The sequence below is a fragment of the Panicum virgatum genome, chromosome 9K (genome assembly GCF_016808335.1).
Source record: "Panicum virgatum strain AP13 chromosome 9K, P.virgatum_v5, whole genome shotgun sequence".
Classification (NCBI taxonomy): Eukaryota; Viridiplantae; Streptophyta; class Magnoliopsida; order Poales; family Poaceae; genus Panicum; species Panicum virgatum.
In genome coordinates this window covers 63772408-63798223 of record NC_053144.1, presented here as the reverse complement: position 1 = coordinate 63798223, position 25816 = coordinate 63772408, and the positions used below count along the sequence as shown (strand labels likewise).

Below are 25816 nucleotides of genomic sequence, written 5' to 3'. Positions count from 1 at the left end.
ATAGATCATATCCTTAGCTTATAGCACTAGCTTTGTAAAGTGTGAGTGCTAGATTAGCTCTTAGTGAGTGTGATTGCAAGGCCTTGAGCCTTTGTGCTGTGGTTCTCTAGTGAACTAAAACAAGAGCTTAGTGCGCTGGCACCTTGGAGCGTGAAGCTCGCCGGCAACGTCATCGACCCTCCGACTTGGTGTGGAGCGGCGACGACACTTTGTGCGGGGGACGTGGAGACCCCCATCCTTTTTTGAGAAGCTCCTTAGTGGAACCCGGGGCCAAGGTGACCGTGATTGTGTTCACGGAAGAGACTTGGTGGCCGAGTACCAATACTCTTAGTGAGTGCTACAACAACGTGGATGTAGGTGTGCCTTTTTGGCTAACCGAACCACGGGATAAACACCCGCGTCAAGAGTTTGCTATCTCCTATCCCTCTCTTTAAGCTTCCGCATATCATACTAGCAATTTGTGTGCCTTTACTTTCATAGAATAGTTTCTTGATAGGAAAGGCTATAGGTTGCTAAACTCTTTTGGGATAGGGGTTTCACACTAGAACAACCTAGTTGCACATCTAGATAGCATATTTTAGTTTTAGTGTTGTGCAAACTAGTTGGAGCCCTAGGTCTAAGTTTTTATTAGTGCCTAATTCACCCCCTCCCCCTCTTAGGCTAGAGCACCCGATCACTTTCAGCGTCCTCAAACGCCATGGAGACGAGAGAAGAACAGCATATTGAGATTAGAAAAGAAAATGTAAAAAAAGATAAAAAAGGTTTGTGTTTTGATCGATTGGATTCCCTAATCGGCCGTGACCCTTTATATTTATAGGGTGGATGGACTTATCCCGCAAAAAATCCTATTACAGATCTAAATCTACAAAGAGTTCTAGTTGTACTCGGATTCCAGGTAGACCGGTTAGACCGGTCGGTATTGCCAGACCGGCTACATGGTCCAGACCGGTCAGACCGCTCTCAAGCACCAGTCAGACCGGTCTGTTCGACCAGTGCCAATTTTGGTCGTCAACATATGTCCCCCTGTTTTTTGGTGATGATAGCATGCCGAAAAACAAGCCTCTGGACCAAAATTGACTAAGGACGATGATAAATATGCATCGGCCATATTTTGTTCTAAGGGCGATAAATTCTATCGGCTATATCTTGCTTCTTTTTTAAGCTAATAACGAAACAACTTGCTTAGGCCTCCATACCTGCTTCATGGTCGCCGACCTTACTGGTACAACCTCCGCTTGCTGTTCCATAGACTCCTTCTTACGCATCCGCTGCAGCCTTCTCTTTTGGGTGTGAGACAAGCCTGAAGGGCACCACCTCGGCTGTAAAAACTTGTTGCCTTGCTTTATGTCTTTCTCACTCTCCTTGCTGCAATCAGGTTTGCTTTTGACCAGATTATTGCTAGCAACAATCGGTCTTTGAGAGGCACCATAACTTGGATATATAGAAGAATATTGAATAAAATATGGATGCATATACATTCTACTATAATCCATATGTGTGTAATAGTAAGGATACGACCAGAATCATGGAGCAATCGGCCCACCAAATGAATATGGCGCAAAAACATTATTACCTTGTTGCACATGAGAAGCCGATTGCTCACGATGCTCCGATGATAAATTTGTATCTTTAGCTTAATCTGGTCGCTTCTTCTATTTCTGAGTAGCTCCTTGCTCCTCATACTTGGCCAAGAGTTGCTTGAAACTCGTCCTCTCCTTTTTGTTGTTTCTGGAATTTTTTTAAAAAATCCCAGATGGACCGGTCGGACCAGTCTCCAGACCGGTCAGACTGGTCTGAGCAGATCTGGCGTCCTTCTTCTGTTCTTGCCCCCCCAGCCAAACTTAATTGTTGTTCAGCTATATCATTTGAAGCATGTTCAACATCAGAGGCAATTTGATTAATAGAACTAGTCGACGTTTCTTCAATAATCGGTTTTTCTTTTTCTAATGTCAAATCTGAATTTTTAGTTAATCGACCATCTTTTTTGACATGATAGACTTGTTTAGTCACCTTATGTTTCTTCTTCTGCACATACCGATTTTTATGAATAAAACGGTCATTGTTGGCAAGTGGTGACTTTTTAATTACCGATTCCTTATATGTAATATAATCTGAACCAAAATATCTAGGGGGAAATGGCATATACGAATTATAAGACCATGGAGGATAAGGATAATGCATATTAAAATAGAACTCCCATGGTACATGTAGAGGTGCTCCATAAGATGAAAACTGCATTGATATGTGAGGATTGCTCCATTGCCGATTCTGTTTACGGAATTTCTGTTTTGGAGCAAATTTTGGTTGCTTGAAATTTTTAGACCGACTAGCATCATTGACATTAATTTGCCTTTTGGTTTTAGCCGGAAGGTCTCCATGAATAAGCTTCGGCTTTTTCTTTTGATGTTTTTTACGGCCTTTGGCTTCAACTGTTTTCCAAACATCAATCTCGGGTTTTTTTGGGTTTAACCATTTTAGGTTTTGAATTATTTGGCGAACCCTAGAAGAGGCGGTTTGACCGGTTGGAGAACCGGTCAGACCGGTTGTGGTACAACCGACGCCTTTGCCTCTGTTTTGTTGCCCCCCGAGCGTAGAAGTACTAGAATTAATTTCTGTGTACTTGCAAGGGGAATTTGGTTCTACAATTTCGGCTTGAGACGGCCGAACTATATCTTGACCAACAACATCACAAATAGGCAAATCTTTGCAAGGCTTATTAGTCGGCTTTTCAATAACCGACTTTTGAACAATAGGAGCTTGAATAAAATCTTTAACAATACCAGATATAAAATCAGATAAATTACCTGAAGATTGCATCTTCATCGATATGTCAATGGGGGATGGTATTTGCCGCTCCTTTATCACTTTGACTCCTTGTTCACATGCCGCCATATTGCTAAGGTTTGACAAATCGGCCACGATAACCTGATTTTCTTCCCCAGCGGAGTCGCCAAAATATGTTGACGCCTTTTACGGGCCAACACACGATCGCGCTAGGTTGCGCGACGCGAGGAGGAGCTCCTTGCAGCACCTCCTGCGTGGAGCGGTCAGACCGGTCAGAGGGACCGGTCAGACCGGTCGCCGTGCACAACGGCGACGATCCGACGAACGCTCGCCCGAGAGGGACCCCGTCGGGGCAAGCGTGCGTAAGGTTGCCCTAGACTCGGCAGGCTAGCTAGAGCGTCCTCAAACGCCATGGAGACGAGAGAAGAACAGCATATTGAGATTGGAAAAGAAAAGGTAAAAAAGATTAAAAAAAAGTTTGTGTTTTGATCGATTGGACACCCTAATCGGCCGTGACTCTTTATATTTATAGGGTGGGGTGGACTTATTCCGCAAGAAATTCTAATACAGATCTAAATCTACAAAGAGTTCTAGTTGTACTCGGATTCCAGGTAGACCGGTCGGACCGGTCAGACCCGCCGTTCAGACCGGTCGGTGTTGCCAGACCGGCTACATGGTCCAGACCGGTCAGACCGCTCTCAAGCACCGGTCAGACCGGTCTGTTCGACCAGTGCCAATTTTGGTCGTCAACAGGCTCCTCTCTTCCTTTTCCTCTTCATGGCTGGTTTTCTTGGCACCGCCGCCGCCGCCGCCTGGATCTCATGTTTGCGTTCCTTCTTCTTCGCCATGCTCACGATCGGTGCGTGGCTTAATAATGGATCGAAGATATCCTTGCTTGTTTATTAAGTATATTAATATAAAAGAAACATATCAGGTGTAAACTAACCTGATATAAAGGGAACATATCAACCAGACGTTGCTCCAATAGTCTGGTTTGCACGGTTTGCACGAAAAGATTGGTGTGCACCTAATAAAAGGAGACTTAACCCAGCTTTTTTTTCCGGACTCTAATGCGCGCCAACGGAAGGCGATATCATCGTAGGTTAGCAGGTTTCTTAACATCGTTTTGGAAGATTCGAAACTGTATCAACAAGAGATTCTGGTTCTCTTACTATCGAACGAAATATAAGACACGGCTGGTTAAGCCTCTCTGTCCACCACGGACACGACCGCGTGCCTGCAATCTGCAGTAGTAGGGAAGAATCTGCTAACCTGCTGCGGGACACTCCAAGCAAGAAGCTCAATGTCAGTAGGGACCAATAGTGATGCGCGCATAGGCATATAATTATCTGACAAACAAGATCAGAGCCTGAAGAGATCTAGAGTTTTTTATTTTTAACTTATTTTTAAGTGTTATTTTAAAAATAATACACCCAAACATATATTTGCAAATCTAATCTTTTTGGTCGCGCCAATCCGCGTGTCGTGATAAAAATATGCTGCCGCGCCATATGCATTGGTGTGACAATGTGTGCCACGTTCACTCTGTCAAGCTTGTCACGCCACTCCCACCGGCGTGACAGTATAGTCTTGCCACGCCACCCCCGCAGGCGCGACAAAGTCTGACCTTAGAAAAATCATATCTTTTTTATACGAACTCGGATGAAGATGATTTTTATATCACAATTGTAGCTCTCAGCGAGATCTACAACTTTGTAGTTTTGAGTTTTTTCATTTTAAGACATTAAGATGCTTAAATAATTTATTTAAATTTTTAACAGCATATTAAGCACTTGTACCTCGATCGGATCATCTCCAACTTGGCGTGTTTATCATGATTCCACCAATTAAGTTCTATATAACATTTGATATATGAAATAGTATGAATTAAATTATAATAATTTAATAAGAAATATGATGAGAAATCAAACTATATAATTGTTGAATATAAAATAAAGTGTACACTTTAGATATTAATGTTTCTTCTAGTAGTGTAAGCCACTAGTTTGGTGTTGTGGTGAAACTGATTCTATTTTGCGTAATTTCTTCCAGTTTTTCTGTTAGTATACTCCTCAGAATACTAATGTTTGATTCTGGGATTCCTTAATGTCTAGCATATTATGCTTCTAAGGCATCCTGTACTAGCATAGGTTTGATTCAAAGATACTAATGTTTGATTTTGGGGTTCCTTATGTGTCTAATATATTGTACTACCATAGGATTGGTTTATTTTAACATATTTTGCAAATAATATGTTGGAAAATAAGGTGGCCCTAAGGATCTACACCTATAACACACTGAAAGAGCATCTAGGCCCCTAGTGGGTTTTGGAGTATTGATTGACAACACGATTAAAGGCTAATTTGTTTGCATGAGATGATGAGCAGGTATTTAATTTGTGGAATAATATAGCTCATGTATTGCAAGCAAACGTGTATGTCCCATTGGCAATCATTGTATGTGACAAGCTAGAATGAGAAAGAAAAATAGAAGAGCAAGGTAGTCATGTATGATATGAAAGCTCTAATATTGTGTTGAAGCTTGTTAATTTATGTGGGACTCAAAGTGGCAAGCAAAGTTATAAAAGAAAAATTGTGAGCAAGGTATTCATGGTTGATATGAGTGCTCAAATATTTATAAAAGGCTTGTTCAATTTGTGATGGTATTCATATGACAAGTAAAGGTTATGAGAATGAGACATGATATGTTGTTGCATAGTCTCAAATTGGAAAGACTTGTCATATGAGAAGAATATTGTTGTCGAGGGAAGCAAGCAAGAGAAAAATGAATGAGACATGAGTTGATGTGCATATGTTGTCTCAAAATTGGAAATCTTGCATATGAAATTAAATGGTGAATTAAATGGTTAATTCATATTGATAAAGAAGATTTCATACATGACACAAATCAATGTAAAGTTCAAAATGGACGGCTAGGATAAAGGTAGAGAGGACCGAGAGGCGTGTTTCAAGAGGCTACGCAAGCGTCGGCTTGGGGGAGCAAGGAAACCGATACGGGTCAAAATACCGAAGATTGTAGAGTCATGGAGAGCTCTATTTTGAAGAGTGTCATTATTTAGAAAATGGAAGTGAGTTGAGAATCAAAGATGAATTTCATTCTTATATGAAGGAAGATTCAAAGTCACTAGCTCAAGCAGGCATGCTCACTAAATTTAAGGATGTTGACAATATCAAGATATTGACTGAAGAAGTTCGGCTTGATCAAGACATACAAAAAAACTCAAGTGTTGTGTGTGCCATTTTATGTGAACTTGAGTATATAATGCCGTACTATCTAGGAGGATGCAACATCAGTGGTTTGACATAACCAAAAGTGCTCATAGCTATCCCATGTGAGAAAAATCAGAGAGAAACACTTGGGAGAAGAATACCTAGTGTGACCGGTCTGACCGGTCGGGTCCAACGGCTAGTTTATTTGAACCGACCGGTCTGGGGCCGGTCTAACACTGATAGAGCAACGACTAGTTTTTGAGAGAGGGGTATTTATACCCCACACCCTCACTCATTCGCGTGTGCTGATGCTATTGTGATTCTAAGCCATCTCTGAGCCGTGAGAGCTCTTGAGAAGTCCTCCCCAACCTCTCTTTGTGAGATTTGAGTGAATCAAGATTAGATTCTTGAGTTGGGTTGAGTGAAACCTTTGCTAAGAGAGCATTTGAGCAGTGAGATCATAATCCTTAGCTTGAGCACTTGTGGTTGCGTCGGCCAACTTGTTGAAGCATTTACTCTTGGAGGTGAAGCCTCCTAGACGGATAGGCGTCACCGGCTAGCTCCCAAGCTTGTGGTGAGCAGCGGCAAGTTTGTTGCAGCAGCGATCGTGTGTCACGAAGACACATGGTCATATAGTGGAAAGGAGGAGATAGCTTGACCTTATGGTCGCCATAAGCTTCCTCAACGGAGAGTACGATTCACACGTGGTGAACGTGGTGATTCTGAACTTCAGTGAAACAAATCTCTGTGTCTCCTTTGCATCATCTTCATTTGGTTTGCCTCACACTTGTGCTCTAGTTTTATTTGTGCTTCTGCTTTGATCTACTTAGTTTTGTTGTTTTAGTGTGTGCAGGGTTAAGAAATATATTTGTAAGCACCTACAGAAGCACCACACCAAGTTGCATTTGTGCTAGAGCTGGTAAAGGGGAGAACTAACTCTGTTTGTGTAGGTTCTGCGTAGGACCGGTCTGACCAGTCTGCTCAACCGGTCTGACCAGTTGGTGTTTTAGTTTTCTGTACTAAGTGTAAGACCGGTCTGACCGGTCTGACCGGTTGGTAGCTGGCATTTGTGTTAAGTGTTTTAATATGCATGATTTATTTTAAACACCTATTCACCCCCCCTCTAGGCGACATCACGCGATTAAGATCCTTTCACACACTAACACACTAACTGACTCTAGAGTCGGTCGGCCTCTTTAATTTCTAATTATTTGGTGTATTAGGTCCTTTTGAAGGCAGAGTTGTCTTTTCACTTCTGGGTGGCAGAGCATACCAACAGATGAACCTGGCTTCTGGGTGACAGAGCTAACCTTCGATGAAGCTCATACCCTTTATGATCATATGTGGCAGAGCCAATCTTTGATGGATCACAACTTATATACTAAATACTTATAAATTATATGACTTATTCGAGAGACTGGCACCTAAAAAATAAAACTTTATTGCAACACAATACTACACGAGCATATAACACCCTCTTCTTTAGTGGCTAGCCAAGCACTCACTCTTCTCTCCTAGCACTGCCACCTCTCATCTACCATGCTCATGGATGGATGCCATGGCAAGGGAGGGGGTCTATATTTATAGGCTAAGAGGGGCATGATCTTTAGACAAGTGTCTACTTCTAGAGAATTGAAATATTCTAATATTTTCTAAATTTATTTATTACTAATTCTAAAGTGTTCTATAGAAAATATCACATTCTTGCACTGTCAAGCATACTCTAGAAGTTCGTGTTGCACTCTTCTCAAAACTCCCCCACAAGGCAAACTTCCCTCTAGAGTTTTCTTGCAGACCATGTTGAGCATTTTTCGAAACATCTCAAATTTTGCTTTGTGAAGAGGCTTGGTGAGGATATTAGCAATCTATTCTTCTATCTTGGTAGGAACCATCTCAATCTGTCCCTCAACTACCTTTCCTCTTATTTAGTGTTAGTGAACTTCTATGTGCTTGGTCCTCGTGTGGAATACTGGATTTTCCGCCAAACAAATAGAAGATAGATTATCACAGAAAATCCTTACATGGTATTCTTCCGGCCGGTGAAAGTCCTCCATTAATTGTTTGAGCCAGATGCTTTAATTGCTTGTGTGCCATTGCTGTTGAACGATACTCTGCTTCAGTACTAGATAATGCCACAGTTGGTTTTCTCTTGCTGCATCATGATATGACTCCTGATCCTAAACTGAAGAAATATACAGTGATTGATCACCATGTGCCACTATCCCCATCATAGTCGGCTTCACAATATCCCATAACCTTGCCAAAGTTGATGGTTCCTTACATACCTAAGGATATGTCTGACTGCATCAAGACGAGGCTTCTTTGGATTGCTCATGTATTGACTAACTACTGCAACATGATAAGAAATATCTGGTCAAATTAGCGTAAGATAGATAAGACTCCTAACCAGCTGTCGATAAATAGTCTTGTCCTCCTAGTCATTTCCTTCATCTTCTTGTAGCCTCACATTGGGATCCATAGGAGTAGAGATAGGCTTGCATTCAAGTATTCAATATCTTTGTAGAAGATCTTTGGCATATTTCTATTGCACTCCACCTCAAGTCCAAGGAAATATTTTAACTCTCCGAATTCCTTCATTCTCCTTCATTTGAAAGCGGACTGAGAGATTTTCTCTTATCCTTTATATTTTCTCGAAATAATCTTCCATGATAATCAAATTATCGACATAGACTAGAATTATTGCTAGTCTTCATTTCTTTGATTTCACAAATAAGCTAAAGTCAGAATGATCTTGAAGTTAAAGTTGCCAAATTGTTTAAGTATATGATAACTACAAAACCCAGATGGTGTGACTTTCATTGCTGTCTTGACAGGATGTAGCCACACTGGACTGGTTGATGAAGCCATTGCAACTTTTAATTCCATGGAGAGCAAATTACCCCGTTGGCTGAGCATTACACTTGCCTGCATTGATAAAGTCATACAGTTTCTTCTATGCTAAAGCACATTGTCAGACAGCAAGCGGCAAGGTCGCCGAGGCCGTCCATGCTAGGTCTTGTTCTAGTACACGTACTATAGCCAACTTTGACTATTAATTAGGAGTATTAAATAAAGTTGATTTACACTATTAATTAGGAGTATTAAATAAAGTCGATTTATAAAACTAACTCCACAACTCCTGCGCTATTTCGCGAGACGAATCTAATAAGACCTTTGACCGTATGATTTGAGGGTGATTACTGTAGTATTAATGTAGCCAATCATAAATTAATTAGGCTCATTGGATTCGTCACGCAAACTTGCACCCATCTAGGCCCTATTTGGTTTAGTAGCGCTAGATTATTGTAGCAAACTTTGACTATCAATTAGGGGTATTAAATAAAAAATAATTTACAAAACTAACTCCACAATCCGTGCACTACTTCGCGAGATGAATCTAATGAAGCCTTTGACTGCATAATTAGATGATGAGTACTGTAGCAAATCATGGATCATTAGATTCATCGCGCAAAGTTGTATCCATCTATCAAAAAGTTTTTGCAAATAAACATTGTTTAATACTCTATACATGTAAGATTCTCTTCTAGCGCTAGGCATGCTAGGTGTAGGGCTGGAAACGAGCCGAGCCGAGCCAGGCTCGGCTCGGCGAGGCTCGGTGCATGAGCGAGCCGAGTCAAGCTCGGCTCGGTAGTTTGGCGAGCTCGCTGAGGAGGCTCGGCTCGGCTCGAAGCCGGCTCGCTCGCGAGCCTGACACAAAATATATACTATGCATTTAATATACACATTATAAGACATTGACTAGTGCATATAAATATATAAAGCGCATACATGTGTTGAAATGAAAGTAATCAATAAACAATAATCATATTAAGCATAGATATAGATTAATATTGATATTGTCACACCACATGTTAGGGTTAGAGTGTTTCATAATAACCTATGAACCATTATAAGCCTCAGTGGACTGAGCTCGCGAGCCGGCTCGCGAGCCACAGTGAGCCGGCTCGGCTCGGCTCGTCATTTTCACGAGCCTGAGAAGTAGGCTCGGCTCGGCTCGTTGGAGGCTCGCGAGCCGCTCCGAGCCAAGCCGAGCCGAAGCGAGCTCGAGCCAGCTCGCGAGCCTCGAGCTATTTTTCCAGCCCTAGCTAGGTGAACCAAACATGGCCTATGAAAAAGTTTTACAAATAAAATTCGATTAGTACTCCATACATACAAGATTCCCTCGTAGCGCTAGGTGTCATAGGAGAACCAAATGGAGCCCAAGGCATAGTCTTCCTCCATCAGGCCCCAAGCTCATTTCCTCTGTTGTAAAGAATTGTCCTTGCCTGCTTGGGGATGGAAATGTCTCCCTTTCTGTTCCAGCACGAGTATTATTGTGCCTCTTGGAGTATTTTTTATCATAACCACAACTTAGGCCTTGTTTATATTCTAAAAATTTTCAGCGCTACAGTAACTTCTAATGTTTGACCACTAATTGGGAGTATTAAATGTGAATAACTGACAAATTTATTCCATAACTTCCAAGTGTAATTGCGAGACGAATCTTTTAAGTGTGATTAGATTATGATTAGACAATGACGAATTAATTAGACTTAATAGATTCGTCTCGCGATTTTCCGTCCATCCGTGTAATTAATTTATAATTAGATCATATTTAGTCCTTATGATTTTTAATTAAAAATTGATACAGTGAGTTTGGTCTAAAAATTTACAGAATCTAGACATGGTCTGGGCAGAACACATCACAAACGAAATGCTAAAATGTTCAGACAGATCCATCCAGACCGAATACACACCGAGCCAACCGTGTTCTGTTGGCCTGCTCGTCCCCATCCGGCTACCTGACATCTCGAGCCGGTGCCCTCTGCAGTGCAGATGAGCGGCAGCTCGATCTGTTTTGTTTCAACAACCTCACCTTGCCCCAGCAGGCCAGCACAGCATGTCGTTATCTTCCACCATCGGAGGTCCTACGGAGCACTTCTCCACCATCACCTGCCTTGTGCGTCGCCTGCGTCACCGCACCGCGCTGCGATGCCTGAGCCAGTGCCCGGTGCCCCGGCCGGCCTTTTTCTCCGCGCAAGGGGTAGCAATAGCATGATGCGTCACGCCAGTCGCGGGGCAGGCGCGCAGCGGCAGAGCATGGGCCGTGCGGCCAGTAATGCCTGGCGCTGCGCAATGCGCATCGCGTTCGCCATGGCATGATGGGTGCATGGTACCATGGCGATCGCCGGCGCGCCCACGCTGCACAGACCCACTGCAGCTGCTGCGTGCGCGCGATCATTCCAGCGCATCATTTCCGATCCCTACCCCCTGCCCTGATCAGTGATCACACATGGAACCCCCAGAAGCCAGTTGTTTCTGTGTGTCCACTGTCCAGGTTATGATGCGCCGTGGCCTTTGTGAAGGATGATGATGCGTCCTGAAGAACAGCACCGGGTAGCAGCAGAGAAGCGAGGTGAAAACTCGCGGCCCGTACACGCGCTCTGGCGCTGGGGTCTCCGCCGCGAGGGACAAACGGGCTCTCCCTCCCTGACGTTGTGGGGGCCCCGAGGGAGGCACAGCTGCACAGGCACGCATGAATCATGATTCTCCCGGCCGTGCAAGGAAACGCATGCAGCACTGCAGCAGCAGGAGCCGAGCCAGCCAGGATGCAGGGCGGTCGTTGCGCTTGCTCCGGGCTTTCAATGCGCACTTATGACGGCATCACGGCCATGGGATTCGGATCCGCTCCTCTGCGCTGCGTCGCGCCGTGGCGGTGGTCGTCGTCGTCGTCGTCGTCGAGGAAAAGCAAGCAAGATCCTCACCGTGTTCGTCTCCCGCGATCGATCCGGCTCGCGTGGCGAAATCAGAGTGCTTCAGAAAAAGAATAAAGCTGTCTTACTGGAGAGCAGTACCAGTAGTTGCCTTTTCGGTTTTCTACAGGGAAGAAATGCGACCCAAGACCAGTGCTTCCTCCGTTCCTCGTCCAAAAATGAAAAACCCCAGGCACTCTCTAGGCACGCGCGCTCTTGTACTGGATGCGCGATGAATTAGCGACGCCAAGCCGCTGGAAAGGCGATCCGCCGGATCCCGCTGCAGCAGCGGGCATGCATGCAGAGCGTGCGGGGCATCATTGGCGTACGTCGCGGGGCGTGGCGAGCGGCGACACGCCGACACGTACGTACGAGCTCACGAGTCATGATGGGTGCCCGCAGGGGAGAAGCCAGAGCTGAATCGAGAGAGTGCCCTGTTCATGGTTCTGATATTATCTCTTTAATTTATAAGGTGGAAATTTGATGATTAGCATTGAGTTTTTATTTTTTTTGGGGTGCCCGGGCACCCGCTGCGGCCAACGTAGCTCCGCCGCTGGGTGCCCGAGCTCAGCATGCTGACGAGCTAGCCACGGCCAACAAACACAAGAAAACCATCCAGTAATCACGCGACAAATCAAGAGGAAGCTACGGGCGAAACGGGGGCTTAATCAACTAGGGCCTCGTCCTTGGGCGCCACAAAACCCGGCCGGTGCGCGTCTGGATTCTAGAAACCGGAGGCCCGGCGGGCGGCGGTGGACGACGCCACGACGGGCGGGCTTTCCCACTGTGCGATGCATGCACAACCACAACGCTAGCTAGCTGCGTGCGTGCCCGCGTCTCTGTTTGTGTGCGAGTGGATAGAGAGAGAAACCCAGGAGCATTGAGCACTGCACTGGAGACACTAGAGAGAGAGAGAGGGAGAGAGGGGAAAAGGAGGGAAAGTACAGTGCGGATGGATGTGGGGCATAGTGGGGTGGTGCGCTGCTGCCTGCCTGCTGCTGTGCTTTGCTGCTGCTGCTCTCGAGTTCACCTACGTACGGGAAAGGGGGAAAAGAGGATGGGAGGGACGCAGCAGCAGCCAGCAGCAAGCTGCTTCGTGAAGCGCAACATCATAATAAGTTGTCGCGGGCAGGGCGAGCACGGCACGCCTCCCCCTCCCCTCCCCTCCCCTCCCCTCCCTCCGACCTAGCGATGGCAACGGATATGTAATATCCACGTATTCCACGCATACTAAATCTGACGGGCGTAGATACGGGTATGAGTTTGTGTCCAGGGACACGGGCGTGGGTACAACTCTAAACCAAACGGATATCTTCAAACGAGTTTGAAAATTTAATACCCAAATCTGCAAACCCGCAAACAATGACTCTTGTGATGTATTATGTATGAGACTAGTTCATTTATTTGCTAAGATTTATTTGTTTCCTGAAATAAATGGTGTTGATGTGTTGCTTAATAGGTTATAATTTATTAATGCTGAGATATAGAGGTGTATATTAATATTTACATGCTATTAAAATGTGCTTGTGTGCTTAATCTATTATATTATTAAGGGAGTGTTAAAAGAAGCTACTACGTTCGCCGAGAGGGTCTAGAAATTCCCACATTAATCTAAAAAAAGAGAAGGATTTGCACCGTTGGATTTTATGAAGATCTAACGGTTCAAACTAACTCAAAAGTCCATATCAAATATGATTAATAAATAGCTAAATTCGAATTAAAAAATTAAAAATTAAAAAAATTAGGATACGACAGAGTCCATGCTAAATAAGATTAATAAATAGCTAAATTCGGAATTAAAAATAAAGAAATTAGAACTCAACAAAGAGTCCATGTTGAATACAATTACTAAATAGGTAAATTTGAAATTATAGAATTAAGAAAATTAGAATTAGCACTCGACAAAAAAATCATATTAGCCAAATAGCAAAATTAAAATTAAAATGATAAACAATTGGCATTGAATATGACTAATAAATAGATAAATGCAAGAACTAGAAAAAAAATTATAGTTGATGTGTAGAGTGATTAAGAAGCATATTAAAAAGGAAAATAGCTGAACAAATAGTATATGTCAAATGCAATAATAAAAACCAAATTTGAATTCTACGTTAAATAAAGTTTAATTTAATGAAGATCTAAATAGTATTAATGTATAGGATTTACACTATTGGATTTAATGAAGATCTATTGGTCTAAATTGGCCAGAAGAGTCTATGTCTAATTTAATAAATATAATATTCTAAACTACTCAAAAGTGTCTGTATCCAATTAAAGTTAAATACAGAGTCCGCATGACATAAAAAATCACGTCTCCATCTATGTCTCACATTAACCCTCCTCAAATATTTTAAAAAAATATGGCAGTAGCATAAGCGTGACAGCGCGATCATAGTTGTATTGTATCTATATTATAGAAAGAGATAATTGCTTTCAAAAATCTTCAGAACGCCCTGCACTACAGCGCGACCATAGTATTTTCCCGAGATTTCAAATCACAACTTTTTGAGTCTCAAGAACGTCCTGCAGTACATGCAACTGCATGAAGCAAACTAGATTCTACTCAAAACCATTGACAAACTCAATCAGTCCATTTCTTCTGGAGCAAGTGAGCAATCAAACATCAAGATAGGGATGAAAAAGAGTGACGATGCACATATTTTATATATGCAATGTATTGCAAGACCATCAGCACCTTATGATTGTCAGTGCGGGCCAATAAATACGCAAGCCAATCAATGTGAGAGAAACATCTGCTGAAGAACCAATGCTTTCTCCAAACAAAGATTATCATCATAAATGTTGCATTCCTGAACAACTTCAGTTATACAAACTAATCTGATGGTGGTCAACGAAGATTCACAATTCTGTGGGTATACAAATAGTTCCATACAAGTAATAATCGCTGGGATAAAGTGTAAAGCACCGAAACCTACAAATAAATGTGACTATTTATTAGCCCAATCTAAATAGATGCATGGGGAAAAATCACGGACTTAATCATGTGAGGAATCAAATAGTATAAATAATTCATAACATTATTATCCACATCTAATATTTTATAAGTACATGAAAAAATGCTAGGCACGGAACACAAATGTGATCTATACCTCTAAAGAAGTATAGAGAAAGGAAATAGAAAAGGATAAAGAAGCTGCAAAGTTGAACGGATAAGGAAAATAGAAAAAGGAGGGTAGAAAAGAAAGGTAGGAAAAACGAGAAAATGAGGGGAAAAGAAAAGGACAGAGTGGAATTATTGGTTTAGTCTTTAATTAATATCATTAGTCACTACGGGATAATATAAAACTATAGCCAGGACACGTTGGACATTTGACATCTTTCATATATTCATGAAAAAATAGCAGAACCTGTTCTACCGAACAATTTTCAAAACGTCTCTATATCCATAAGAGAAGCCGCTCTCTACTCCATCAGAAAAGCCACAACCTGAGTTATTTTAGCCATAGCAAGAGGCCTAGAACCCTGCTTATCTATCCCAAAGTCGATTGCCTACAGTATAGAACAAATGATTCAAACAAATGTTGTCGCTGGTCCTCTTCGCTTAGAAAAACAAAAGGCATGAGGCACAATCTAAACTCAGCAACTAAATCGAACTAAACAGGGAACTTCTCCATTAGATGCATCGGACGTGAAACACACTAATTGATTTCAACTATACGGAGGAACAAAATGGAATACAGAGAAATCAGTAGAAATATCTATAGAAAATGGAAGATAAAAAAGAAGAGTTAGAAACAACAACAAAGTTATATATGGAACTATCCATCACCGGGATGGCAAAACTCCAAAGTAGGCCAATTTATGCAGTCATATGGGCTAAAAACAAATAAAAAATTATACAGTGACCAAACTGGGAAAAATAATAATAGATTCGATTGAATAAAAGATTTAAAACATATATGCATTCATATAGCACACACATATATAAATTTTGCATAACATTTATTTACTAAAGTCAGCATGAGGCCCCAACTTATTTTTTAGCATAACTTTTTTTTTGCCTCATCCATGATCATTTTTATTTCGCTCCTATGATGAGTCAGATCTTGATCTGCTAGATGCTACTTAGGTGCTCTAACAACTACACTAGATATATTTTTGCTAAATAATAATCAAAATATTGCAAGATACAAATCGAACTTCAACATCTAAGTTACAAACTGTTAGAAAACATCACTAACACATACATATAAATATATTTCATAACTACTTATAAAAAACTTTGTATAAATACAAACATATACAATATGCATCCATATTCAAGGTGACCCAATATTAAAATTCAATCCTCAAGTTTAGATTTTGCAGGTTAAAGTAATAAAATATGTAACTATAATATAGAACAAACCAACATAAAAATTGATGGTTGGTATGAACTCCTATGCATAGAAAGCTGCCGGTAGTATTCAGCAAGAGCAGATGAGAGGTAAAAAAATTTGCGAACGGGTGCCTAGCCAGATTGGTTTGGTGGCCTGGCCTCACTAGCACTCCTTAGGTCATGGGTTCGACTCTCCGTGAGAGCGAATTTTAGGTTGAGGTGAAAAAATACCCTTGCCTGTCTACAAGCCAAAGCCCATGGAATAGATCCCGGCCCGCTCTCACACAAGTAACATTATGGGTTACCCCACCCCTAGATAAAGGTGGGGCAGAGGTTCGAAGGTTTCTCGACCTACGTGAAGTCTTTTTATTTTTATATTAATGCTCAGAGACAACATACCCCTTGCAAGTTGAGTTTTTTTAATGTAAATAATTAAAAAAACTAAATAAAAAACTAGCTACCCGCGCTATTAGTGCGGGCCACTTGCTAGTTTTTAAAACTTGCGGGTATGCGGGCGTGCCCGCGGGTATGCGGGTATCCGCGGATAGCAGGTACAAGTATCATTTTCTACCAGTTACGGGTTGCGGGCGCGGGCACAGGCGCAGATTTTAACACGTGGTTACGGATTTATGAAGTTGATATGCGCGGATTTTACGAATTGCTATCTTTACTCCGTCCTCAAAAGCACCGCGCGCGAGCCCGTAGACGACTACCGCGCGGGTCATGATGAGCATAGACTTGGACCATGCAATGCAGCCGCGGCTGCCGTGACACGCAGCGGGCAATGGCTACGGCTACGGCCTCCTCGCTGGGCATGCCATGGACCATGGTTGCCTGTTAGCCCCCCGGCCCAGCCCTAGCGTTCCCGGCTACTGGTGTAGTACTACTCTTTCTAGACGCGTGGTCTCTGACATCGCATGCTAGTGCTCCGGCCATCTTCAGCTGCTTCTTTTTATTTCTGACGGGCTGTGCTGCGCTACGTATTCCCGCTACGCGCTCCCTAATAATGCTACGTCTAATCTAATGATATGCCAGCCAGGCAACCATGCGTGCCCGGGTCCATCCTAGACGGGGACGGGTCCGCCGCCCGGCACGAGCGATCGCCGAGACAGGCCGGTGAGGCCGCACAGCGGCTGCAGAGCCTGCCGTTGCCGCTCGCCAATCCACCGGAAAAGAAACGAAAGCCGTGGGCACATGCCAACACACTACCCATCCCCGACGAGCCGCCCGCGCGCCGGACCTACGAACGATGCGGTGGCGGCGGCACGCGCTGGCCGCCCGCCCGCTCTCCGCGCACCTGCACGCCCCGCGTGGCCTCGCTCCTCTGCGACGCCGTCCTGCCGTCACGAGGCACACGCGTCGTCGGCCCGCGCGCGCCAGAGCGGCCGGCCGGCCAGGCCACCAAAAGGAGGCGGAGCGCGGGGGCGGGGAGATCGCGGAAGCACTGGCCGCTTTCGCTAGCTCCGTAGAGTTAATTCCTTGAATATCATTGAAATTTTCGTCAATCTTTTGAATGCCACTAAATAGTATTGAAGAGATTTTTTTTTGTCTATGACATGTGGGGTCAATAACAATTAAGAAATTGACTAAAATTTATTTTAATGGTATTGAGAGAATTAGCTCAGCTCCGCGAGCGTGCGCAAAAGGCCTCGACCTCGGCTTATAGAATACAAGCAGTGCTTTTCAAATAAAAAAATACAAACAGTGCGGTGCAGGGCGGGATGGCATCAGGCGCGTGAAAGGCGAGCTAGCTTTACCAGTCAGCGGCGTGCATGCCAGAATCGGAGACGATGATGATGATGATTAAGGCCTTGACGTTGCTGGTTTCGTGCCATCCGGGGCCTGCTTAAGCCCAAAAGGCGGTAGCTTTGTTAGCCTGAGCTCATTTTCAGCGGGGTGAGGCACCTTTTCGCTACCACTTTGCTGTTTCCATGCCCGTACCGTACTACCCACACTTTGCGTTCTTCTTTCTTGGATTGCAAGAGAATATCCTTGCATTTTCCCAATTTTGTTTTTCTTTGTCCTTTTTCGCGAAGATGCAACATTTTTCCGGTAACATAGTAAAGATGATACTATTTGTATCCAGAAGACAAATATAATATTATTCAATGTTAGGGGGTGATAAATAGCCACAATTCCCATTTTTCATAGCCAAAAGGACGGACCGGGCTCAGGTCTCGGGTTTCAACCCCAGATCCGGCCCGGCCCGGGCCAACCCGGCCCTGGATTTGAACTGATCAGAGTGTAGCTACTAGCTAGCGGAGAGCAGACAGGCAAAGGAGACGAGTGCACGGCTACTCTTCCCTCCCTCTGCGCATTCCATTCCATGTCCTGTAGCGTGCAGCTGGAAAGACGGAGACCCACACTACTGTAGCATCGAAGCGTATCGCGGAAAAAGGCACGCGAGCCACGGCCGGCCGGCCACCCTGCGGCAGGAAGGTGGCGCAGCGCAGGCCAGGACCGCGCGCCGGGGGAAGAGAGATAGAGAGAGGGAGAGAGCTCGGAGCTATCTATTCCCTCTTCAAAGCTTGGGACGCGCACAGTCCACCGCCCAGCGAACCAAACGAGAGCAAACAAACCAGCAAAGGGCAAAAGGCGAGTGGGGGAGCAAAGGCGAGCAGGAAAGCCTTCCGTCAAAGCGCCGGCTGCTCCCTCGCTAGCTTCTTCTTGGCTTCTTGCGGCCGGTGAGGCTCTTGCTGCCCTTTCTCCTCCGCCGATCTCCCTCCGCTAGCTTTTCCCTTTCGCTGTTGGATGTTGCATCACTTCACCGCTAGCTGCTTGACTGCGTGAGAGGGAGGGGGCGCGGCCGGCGTGGGTGCTCGAGAGGAGGGAGGCAGGCTGGGGGCCGCCTCCTGAGTCCAGCAGCGCTGCCATTGGAGGGGGAGAAGGACACCTGCGAGCCAGCCAACTCCACTGAGGTGTCTGCCCGTTGCCCTCGCCGCGCCACCACCGTCTTTTTCCCCAGTCCCAACACCACCACGAGCGCGAGCAGGGGGCGGCAGAGCGACAGGCGCATGTGCACGCGACCGGCGCATGCACACACCCTGCGTGGCCGCAGCTGGGGCGCACTCGCTCGCCGTCCTCCATTGCTCGCTCGGGGGTCGACGGGGCGGGGGTCTTTTTTTCTCGGGGTGGGTCTCACACTGTTCCTCTTTCTCGGGTCATGCCTGATGCTGCCTGCCCTTCGCTTTGCCTTTGTTCCTGCGCGCCTTGTTGGGTAGCCTGTTTTGTTGCCTTCCCTCTGGTTTGCTATAAACCCTTGATGCCGCCCACATGACGCCTCATGGCTCTCACATTGGCGCCGGCCTGTTGATGGCTCCCCTGAGGCTTTTTTATGGTTTCCTCCGTCCCCTCTCGACCCAAGTATTGCCCTCGTCATCTCTGATCTCGGCAGCACAAAACTCTGAGATCTTGGCGTGCTGGTGATAAGATTCTCCCGCACAAGCACAGACCAGAGTGAGCAAGTGGTTCTTGGTCTCTCCATTGCCTCCCCCATATCGCATTTAAAATATATGCTCGATGTCTCCTGCCTCAACCAGTTCAGAGCACCACTAACGTTTGTTTTTGCCGTTGCTGCTGCAGAGATCGCTGAGAGAGAGAGAGAGAGGGAGGACGGATCATACTTGGGGAATGGTGTGGCGAGGAATGTGGACTAGTTGTTTACTTTGATAATGCATTGGACACAAGATCCTCTGTGAATCTCGGCATTTTTTAGAGCAAGTGCAGTGAAGAAAACTGGAGGCCCGAAGGAATTATACTAATCTTTTCACAGATCAAGAAGGACAGGCAATTAACAAGTAGCTGGGGGAGGTGGGGGTGTGTCAGCTTTGTGCTTTGTGGGTGTCCCTCCTCTGGTTCACTGCCCCCCTCTCCACTCCATATAGTTTACTTCTCCTGAGGCGCTTGTGCTCCTCCCCGTCTGGCCTCACTGCCTACGATAGCAGCAGCACCGGCCGCATAAGTAGGTTGGGGGTGGAGTGCGCTTGAAGCAGGAGTTGCTGTTGCTGCATCGGAACCGATCCCATTATTTGTTTGTTTTCGTTGTACGAGCGATCTCCTGGCCGGCTCCGGCACGTTGCAATATTCGGTCTTCTCGGCGCAGCAACTTGTTCTTGTACTGCTGCTCTGCTCTGAGCCGTTTGCCGTTGCTGCTCTGGACAAGTATGGGATAGTGGTGCTGTGCTGCAGCACTTCTTGCTTCTTACAAGTGGTGGTCTTTGGTGGTTTCTGTTTCTGCATTGGTGGTCTGTAGAGGGGCGGAAGCTGCGGGACTCTTCTTTCGTGTTTCATCAAGATGAAGTTCATGAAGCTTGGATTGAATCCGGATACCTTTCAGGGTGATGGGAATGAAGTCAGGTGATTGATAGATTCGTTTGCTTGTTCTTTTATCTTGTTTCTTTATTGCTGCCTTTCAAAGTTTCAATCCTCATGCGAGGGTCAGAATTTCTGATTTTTTTACCATTATCACTTCTAAATAATATCAGTATACTGGGGGTTTTGTAGTCTCCTTGGCACTCTGGGTTTATGCTTGATCAGTTTATTCTCTGAAAATATATTTATTTACCATGAAGTCATACAGTTAGTACCTGAACTTGTAGAACCCATAAAAATGTTATATTTCCCTACTTTTAGGCCTCTTGGGTGTTCATGCTATCTAACAGTGCGATCTGGTATGACTAGTTGTTGTCGCTTTTTTGTCATCATTTATCCGTACTTGTTGAATCCACTCAGATATTCCTATATAGACTTGCATGATGCATGTCCAATGTGGTCTACTTTAGTCTAAGTTAGAAGGAAAGTTTACTATTTTCTAAGTTGTTATAAAGGTATAGCTGCATGATATGAGGAAGAGCCTAAAGAGAACAATACTTTTCAGGGGAAGAACATAGTCATAAGTACAGAAAGGAACAAATAGATAGAGCAACTGAAAGCCGGTAATTGAGTTGGTTTGCTTCATTTAGAGTTTCAGGCCAACTTGTTCCATGTTTTTCTATTAGTATTAGAAATCGGCTTATTCTTGTAGAAAAAGGTATGTTTCCATTAGCATTCTTTACTTTATTGAACCACTTTGCTAAATGTATAATATGATATTGCTTTTCAGTTTAGAGTGACAGCATAGAGTTAGGTACTGCTTTAGCTGGATGCTAATTAAAAATGTCTGATCTTTCTTTTTCCTCGAATATGAATTCAAAGGCTGGCTTTCCCTTTCAAAGCATGAAGCCACACTTTTGTCTTCCTATTGTTTTCCACTCCTTATGATAACTGTTTATCCTTCCAGTATTGTGGCATCTGAATTGGTGAGCGACATCACTGTTCGTATAGGGACTACAAAGTTTTACCTTCACAAGGTAAATGATATGTTATTTTCATTCATTTGACTTTTACTGATGCCTTTTGAGACCATTGTATATAGTAGAAGTAGCATGTGTTTTGGAGATCAAGGTCTGTTTTTTGTGGTTTGACATTTGCTTACCAAAATGGTCTCCCATCACCATGCTGAGGATTTTTGTGGACTCATGCTTTACTTATTTTTCTGTCATATATCATTTTATTGATGTTTTATCACTCTAGTGATTTGATTTCTTGGTTCTCGTTATGCCTTGCACAATCACTTTAGTAGTTGAATGTGAGATTTGTGTTTTTCTGATTTACATTTTCCAACCATGCAGTTTCCACTCTTGTCCAAGTGTGCTCGCTTTCAAAAGTTGATCCCAACCACTGGTGATGAAAATATTGACATCCACATCCATGACATTCCTGGTGGTGCAAAGGCTTTTGAGATCTGTGCCAAGTTTTGCTATGGCATGATAGTCACACTCAATGCCTACAATGTGATTGCTGCACGCTGTGCTGCAGAGTACTTGGAGATGAATGAGACTGTTGACAAGGGCAATCTGATCTACAAGATTGATGTCTTCCTCAGCTCAAGCATATTCCGGAGCTGGAAAGACTCTATAATTGTTCTTGGGACAACGAAGGCTCATTTACCATGGGCAGAAGATCTTAAGCTGGTTAGCCACTGCATTGATTCTGTTGCTTCAAAAGCATCTATTGATGTTTCAAAGGTTGAATGGTCATACACGTACAACCGAAAGAAGCTTCCAACTGAGAATGGCAATGATTCTCCCTGGAATGGAGTCAAACAGCAGCAGTTAGTTCCAAAGGATTGGTGGGTTGAAGATCTGACGGATCTCGACATTGATGCCTACAAGCAAGTCATCACAGCAATCAAAGCCAAGGGTATGGTGCCCAAGCATGTGATCGGTGAGGCAATCAAAGCATATACATACAAGAAGCTTCCATCGTTGAGCAAGGTATCAATGATCCATGGTGATGCAAAAGTTCGGGCAATGCTAGTTACCATCACATGCCTGTTGCCATGTGAGAAAGGTTCAGTCTCATGCAGCTTCCTCTTAAAGCTACTGAAGGCAACAAATCTGCTGAAGTGTGGAGAGATGTGCAGGAAAGAGCTTATGAAGCGTATTGCCCGGCAACTGGAAGAAGCATCAGTGTCTGATCTTCTGATCCCTACAGTGGATGGGGATACCACTGTTTATGACATTGACCTGATTCTTAGCATTGTTGAAGAATTTGTCAGACAAGACTGTAAGAATGCCCAGAAACATAATGGTGGGGAGGTGAATGATCATGTTTCAGCTCCTAGTGCATCAATGATTACAGTGGCCAAAATTGTTGATGGATATCTTGCAGAGGTTGCGAAGGACCCAAACATACCGGTCTATAAGTTTTTCAGTCTAGCTGAAATGGTTTCCGGCAATTCAAGGCCAGTTCATGATGGGTTATATCGTGCCATTGATATGTATCTCAAGGTACTGCTGCAACAACCAATTCAAATTTCCTAACCATTCCGAGAAACTTCATATGCATAGTGAATCCCTGTTATGCTTAGTTACTTCAATATTTATTCCTGATGCATTTCAGATAGTGGCAGTTTCTCTCGTTAGATTATTTCATATACATGACTGTCACTAGTATGCCATGCAGATTGAGATATACATTCTGATTCCCTTGATTCTAAAAAACTGTGTGGAGTTAACATATTTCTCTGAAATTCTGTGCAGGAGCACCCAGGCTTGGGCAAGAGCGATAAGAAGAGGCTCTGTGCGCTCATGGACTGCAAGAAGTTGTCGCCTGATGCATGTGCTCATGCTGTGCAGAACGAGCGCCTACCTCTGAGGGTTGTGGTGCAGGTACTATACCACGAGCAGACAAGGGCTTCTGCAGCAGCGACCATCCGAGCTGACAGCATCGGCATCGGCTCCTACGAGAGCTCAAGATCAGGTGCCACAACAAACACTGAAGACGAGTGGGATGGCGTCATGGCCGTGGAAGACCTCAGCCTCTCCAAGACGACAAAGCTCGACAAATGTGACACCGCTGTTACTGACGCTGAGAAGAACCATGGTGGTAACAAGACAGCCAATGGCAGGGTGAAAGGCGGCGTGACACCGAAGAAGGCGGCGCTGGGGAAGATGATGTCGAGCAAAGGGCAGGCCGGGGAGCGCAGCAGCTCAGATTCGTCAGACAGCGCCATCTTGCCGAGCCAGGAGCACCCCAAGAGGACCCCCGCGAGGAGCACCACCAAGTCGGCAGCCGCGTAGCTGCAGCCCTCACTGAATGAAAGCTTCAGGAGGGCACTAGGTTTTAGCAGTCGTCTGTTCTTTCTTATGAATGTTGCATAGAAGCAAGGACTGATGTTTTTACACGTCTGTAGGGGATATCATAATGCCAGGTCTGTTCTTAGGTGACGCTGTTAGAGTGTGTAGGCTTGCCATGAAACCTGTGAAATCTGGGGTTCTATGTGAGGTCTTATGTCGAACTCGAAGTAGTGTTATAAGAAGCCTACTACTTTGTTAGAGTTGAAGCATTACTGTTGTGGAGCTGTGGATTCTTGCATTCCAGTCCGATATGTGACACATCTTTTGACATGTTTGTGATGTGCAATCGTGAGCAAAGAAACCTTCCTCGAGATCACAACAGGATCGGCGTCTGAACTCTGAACTATCTCAGATCACACAGGGTGAAATGGTATCCTATTCAGATTCGGGCACCAGGTACCCAAAGGCCTCGCAGGAAGCAAATGAGCTAGTGCTAGGCCAACGGTAATGTACTAGCTGAACAGATGCAAGGGAATGCGAGTGTGGAATATCTGTGCTTGTAATTTTCAAAAAAGAATATCTGTGCTTGTCATATGGTCGAGTTTTAGAGCAGGGTGAACTTATGCAGGCAGGAATCATGATGTCACCGGATCAAAATGCCTGGACCCGGGCATCTGCTAATTTGAAATATCAGCCCAGGGCCTGGCCCACTCGATCAGGCTCCCTCAGTCAAATCATTGCTGGATCATGGGCATGGCTAGCCGTCCAGCCCACGATCAAAGTGGCAAAACCAACCTTTTCTACGCCTCTACGAGTCTACGATGCTTCATGAATGCTGAAGGCAGAATGACCTTTGCATCAATCAGGCCGGACCGGAGGAACCTGAACATGAATGCTTCTGCCTCGCTTCAGCTGTGCAGATTCCGGAGCTACTAGCGCTGCAGTTGTGCAGTCGCCGTTCGAGAGAAAGCCGATGAAGTTAGAAAGTATTATAGTAGACGGTAAGCAAGCTAAATGCTGAGATGGAGGAGAGAGAAGAGAAAGAGAAGAAGTGGACTGCAAGCTTCCAGCCAGCTTCGACACAAGAATCAAGAAAACTTGTGAGATAGATAAGTGGGCCACATATTAATGATGAAAAGCTAAACCACTATTACCCTGTTTGCTGGGCTGGAGCTACTGGCTGGGGGGCTGATTTATGTGAGGGAGGAGTACTGTAGTGGTGGCGGTACTGTAGCGGTGGTGGTACTGCAGCGGCTGGTTATTGTAGCAAAAGGTACTGTAGAGTAACAAATATAAAAAATCTGACTATATGCGGTGGTACTGTAGCAACGGTGGTACTGTAGCGCTGGTCCGGCTGGACAAGCCAAGCGAACAGGGTGTATACTAGTGGGCTAAGAAATAGACTGTATAAATTCTTGCAGCGAGCAATAGGCTAAATTATTAGTCTTGCTATTACACGGAACAAAATCAAGCAGGACCATCGCATATTGGCCACGATCTGGCGGCGGTCCGACGGTTGAGGGTCAAACGCGCAGTGATGCCCGCGCCGCGCCGTTCCCGTCGTCGGTTTCGGCAGCTACCTTCTTCCTCGGCTCCGTCCAAAAGACAAGGGGTCAGGTCAGCTCAGGGCACGGAGTCAATTCCCTCAATGCCATTAAAATTTTAACTAATTTCTTGATTGTCATTGATCCCACATATTATAGACACAAAAAAAATCCCTTCAATGCTATTTAGTGGCATTCAAGGGATTGGCGAAAATTTCAATGACATTAAGAGAATTAACTCTGCAGTCAGAGGGGCCGGCACCGGGAGTTGAACGATGCTGCCTCGGGTCGGGTCTCCGGCGGGGCCACGCCAAGATTCGCGCAGCTGGGTGCGGGCGGGCGACCAGGCGTACAGCCTAGCAAGCTACTGCTACCGCCTACGCCTAGCCGCGGCGGCGCGAGGTAGGCCTGGCCGGGGCGGGGCAGACTGGATTTGTCTCGGGAGGGCGGCGGGGCTCCGGGGACAGGGTGGAGGAAAGGTCGCGCCCCTTGTCTCACCGCTGTCGAGACTCGGGGCAAGGCGGCGGCCGAGTGGTCGAGGACGAGG

General features: G+C 44.9%; 1 protein-coding gene across 4 annotated transcripts; it reads left to right on the top strand.

The window, feature by feature from the left end:
• The first annotated feature begins 18617 nt into the window (after positions 1-18617).
• On the top strand, positions 18618-24025 carry LOC120646935 (BTB/POZ domain-containing protein NPY4-like). Of its 4 annotated transcripts, none has more exons than XM_039923472.1 (5): positions 18644-18790; positions 19689-20462; positions 21385-21454; positions 21776-22936; positions 23189-24025. In XM_039923472.1, the coding sequence occupies exons 2-5, from the start codon at positions 20401-20403 to the stop codon at positions 23726-23728; spliced, it is 1833 nt and encodes a 610-aa protein (XP_039779406.1). In that variant the 5' UTR covers positions 18644-18790; positions 19689-20400; the 3' UTR covers positions 23729-24025. The 4 variants fall into 4 exon arrangements, with proteins under 4 accessions (XP_039779408.1, XP_039779406.1, XP_039779405.1 ...); XM_039923471.1 differs by lacking the exon at positions 18644-18790 and adding an exon at positions 18944-19562; XM_039923473.1 differs by lacking the exon at positions 18644-18790 and adding an exon at positions 19263-19580.
• The last annotated feature ends 1791 nt before the right edge of the window (positions 24026-25816 follow it).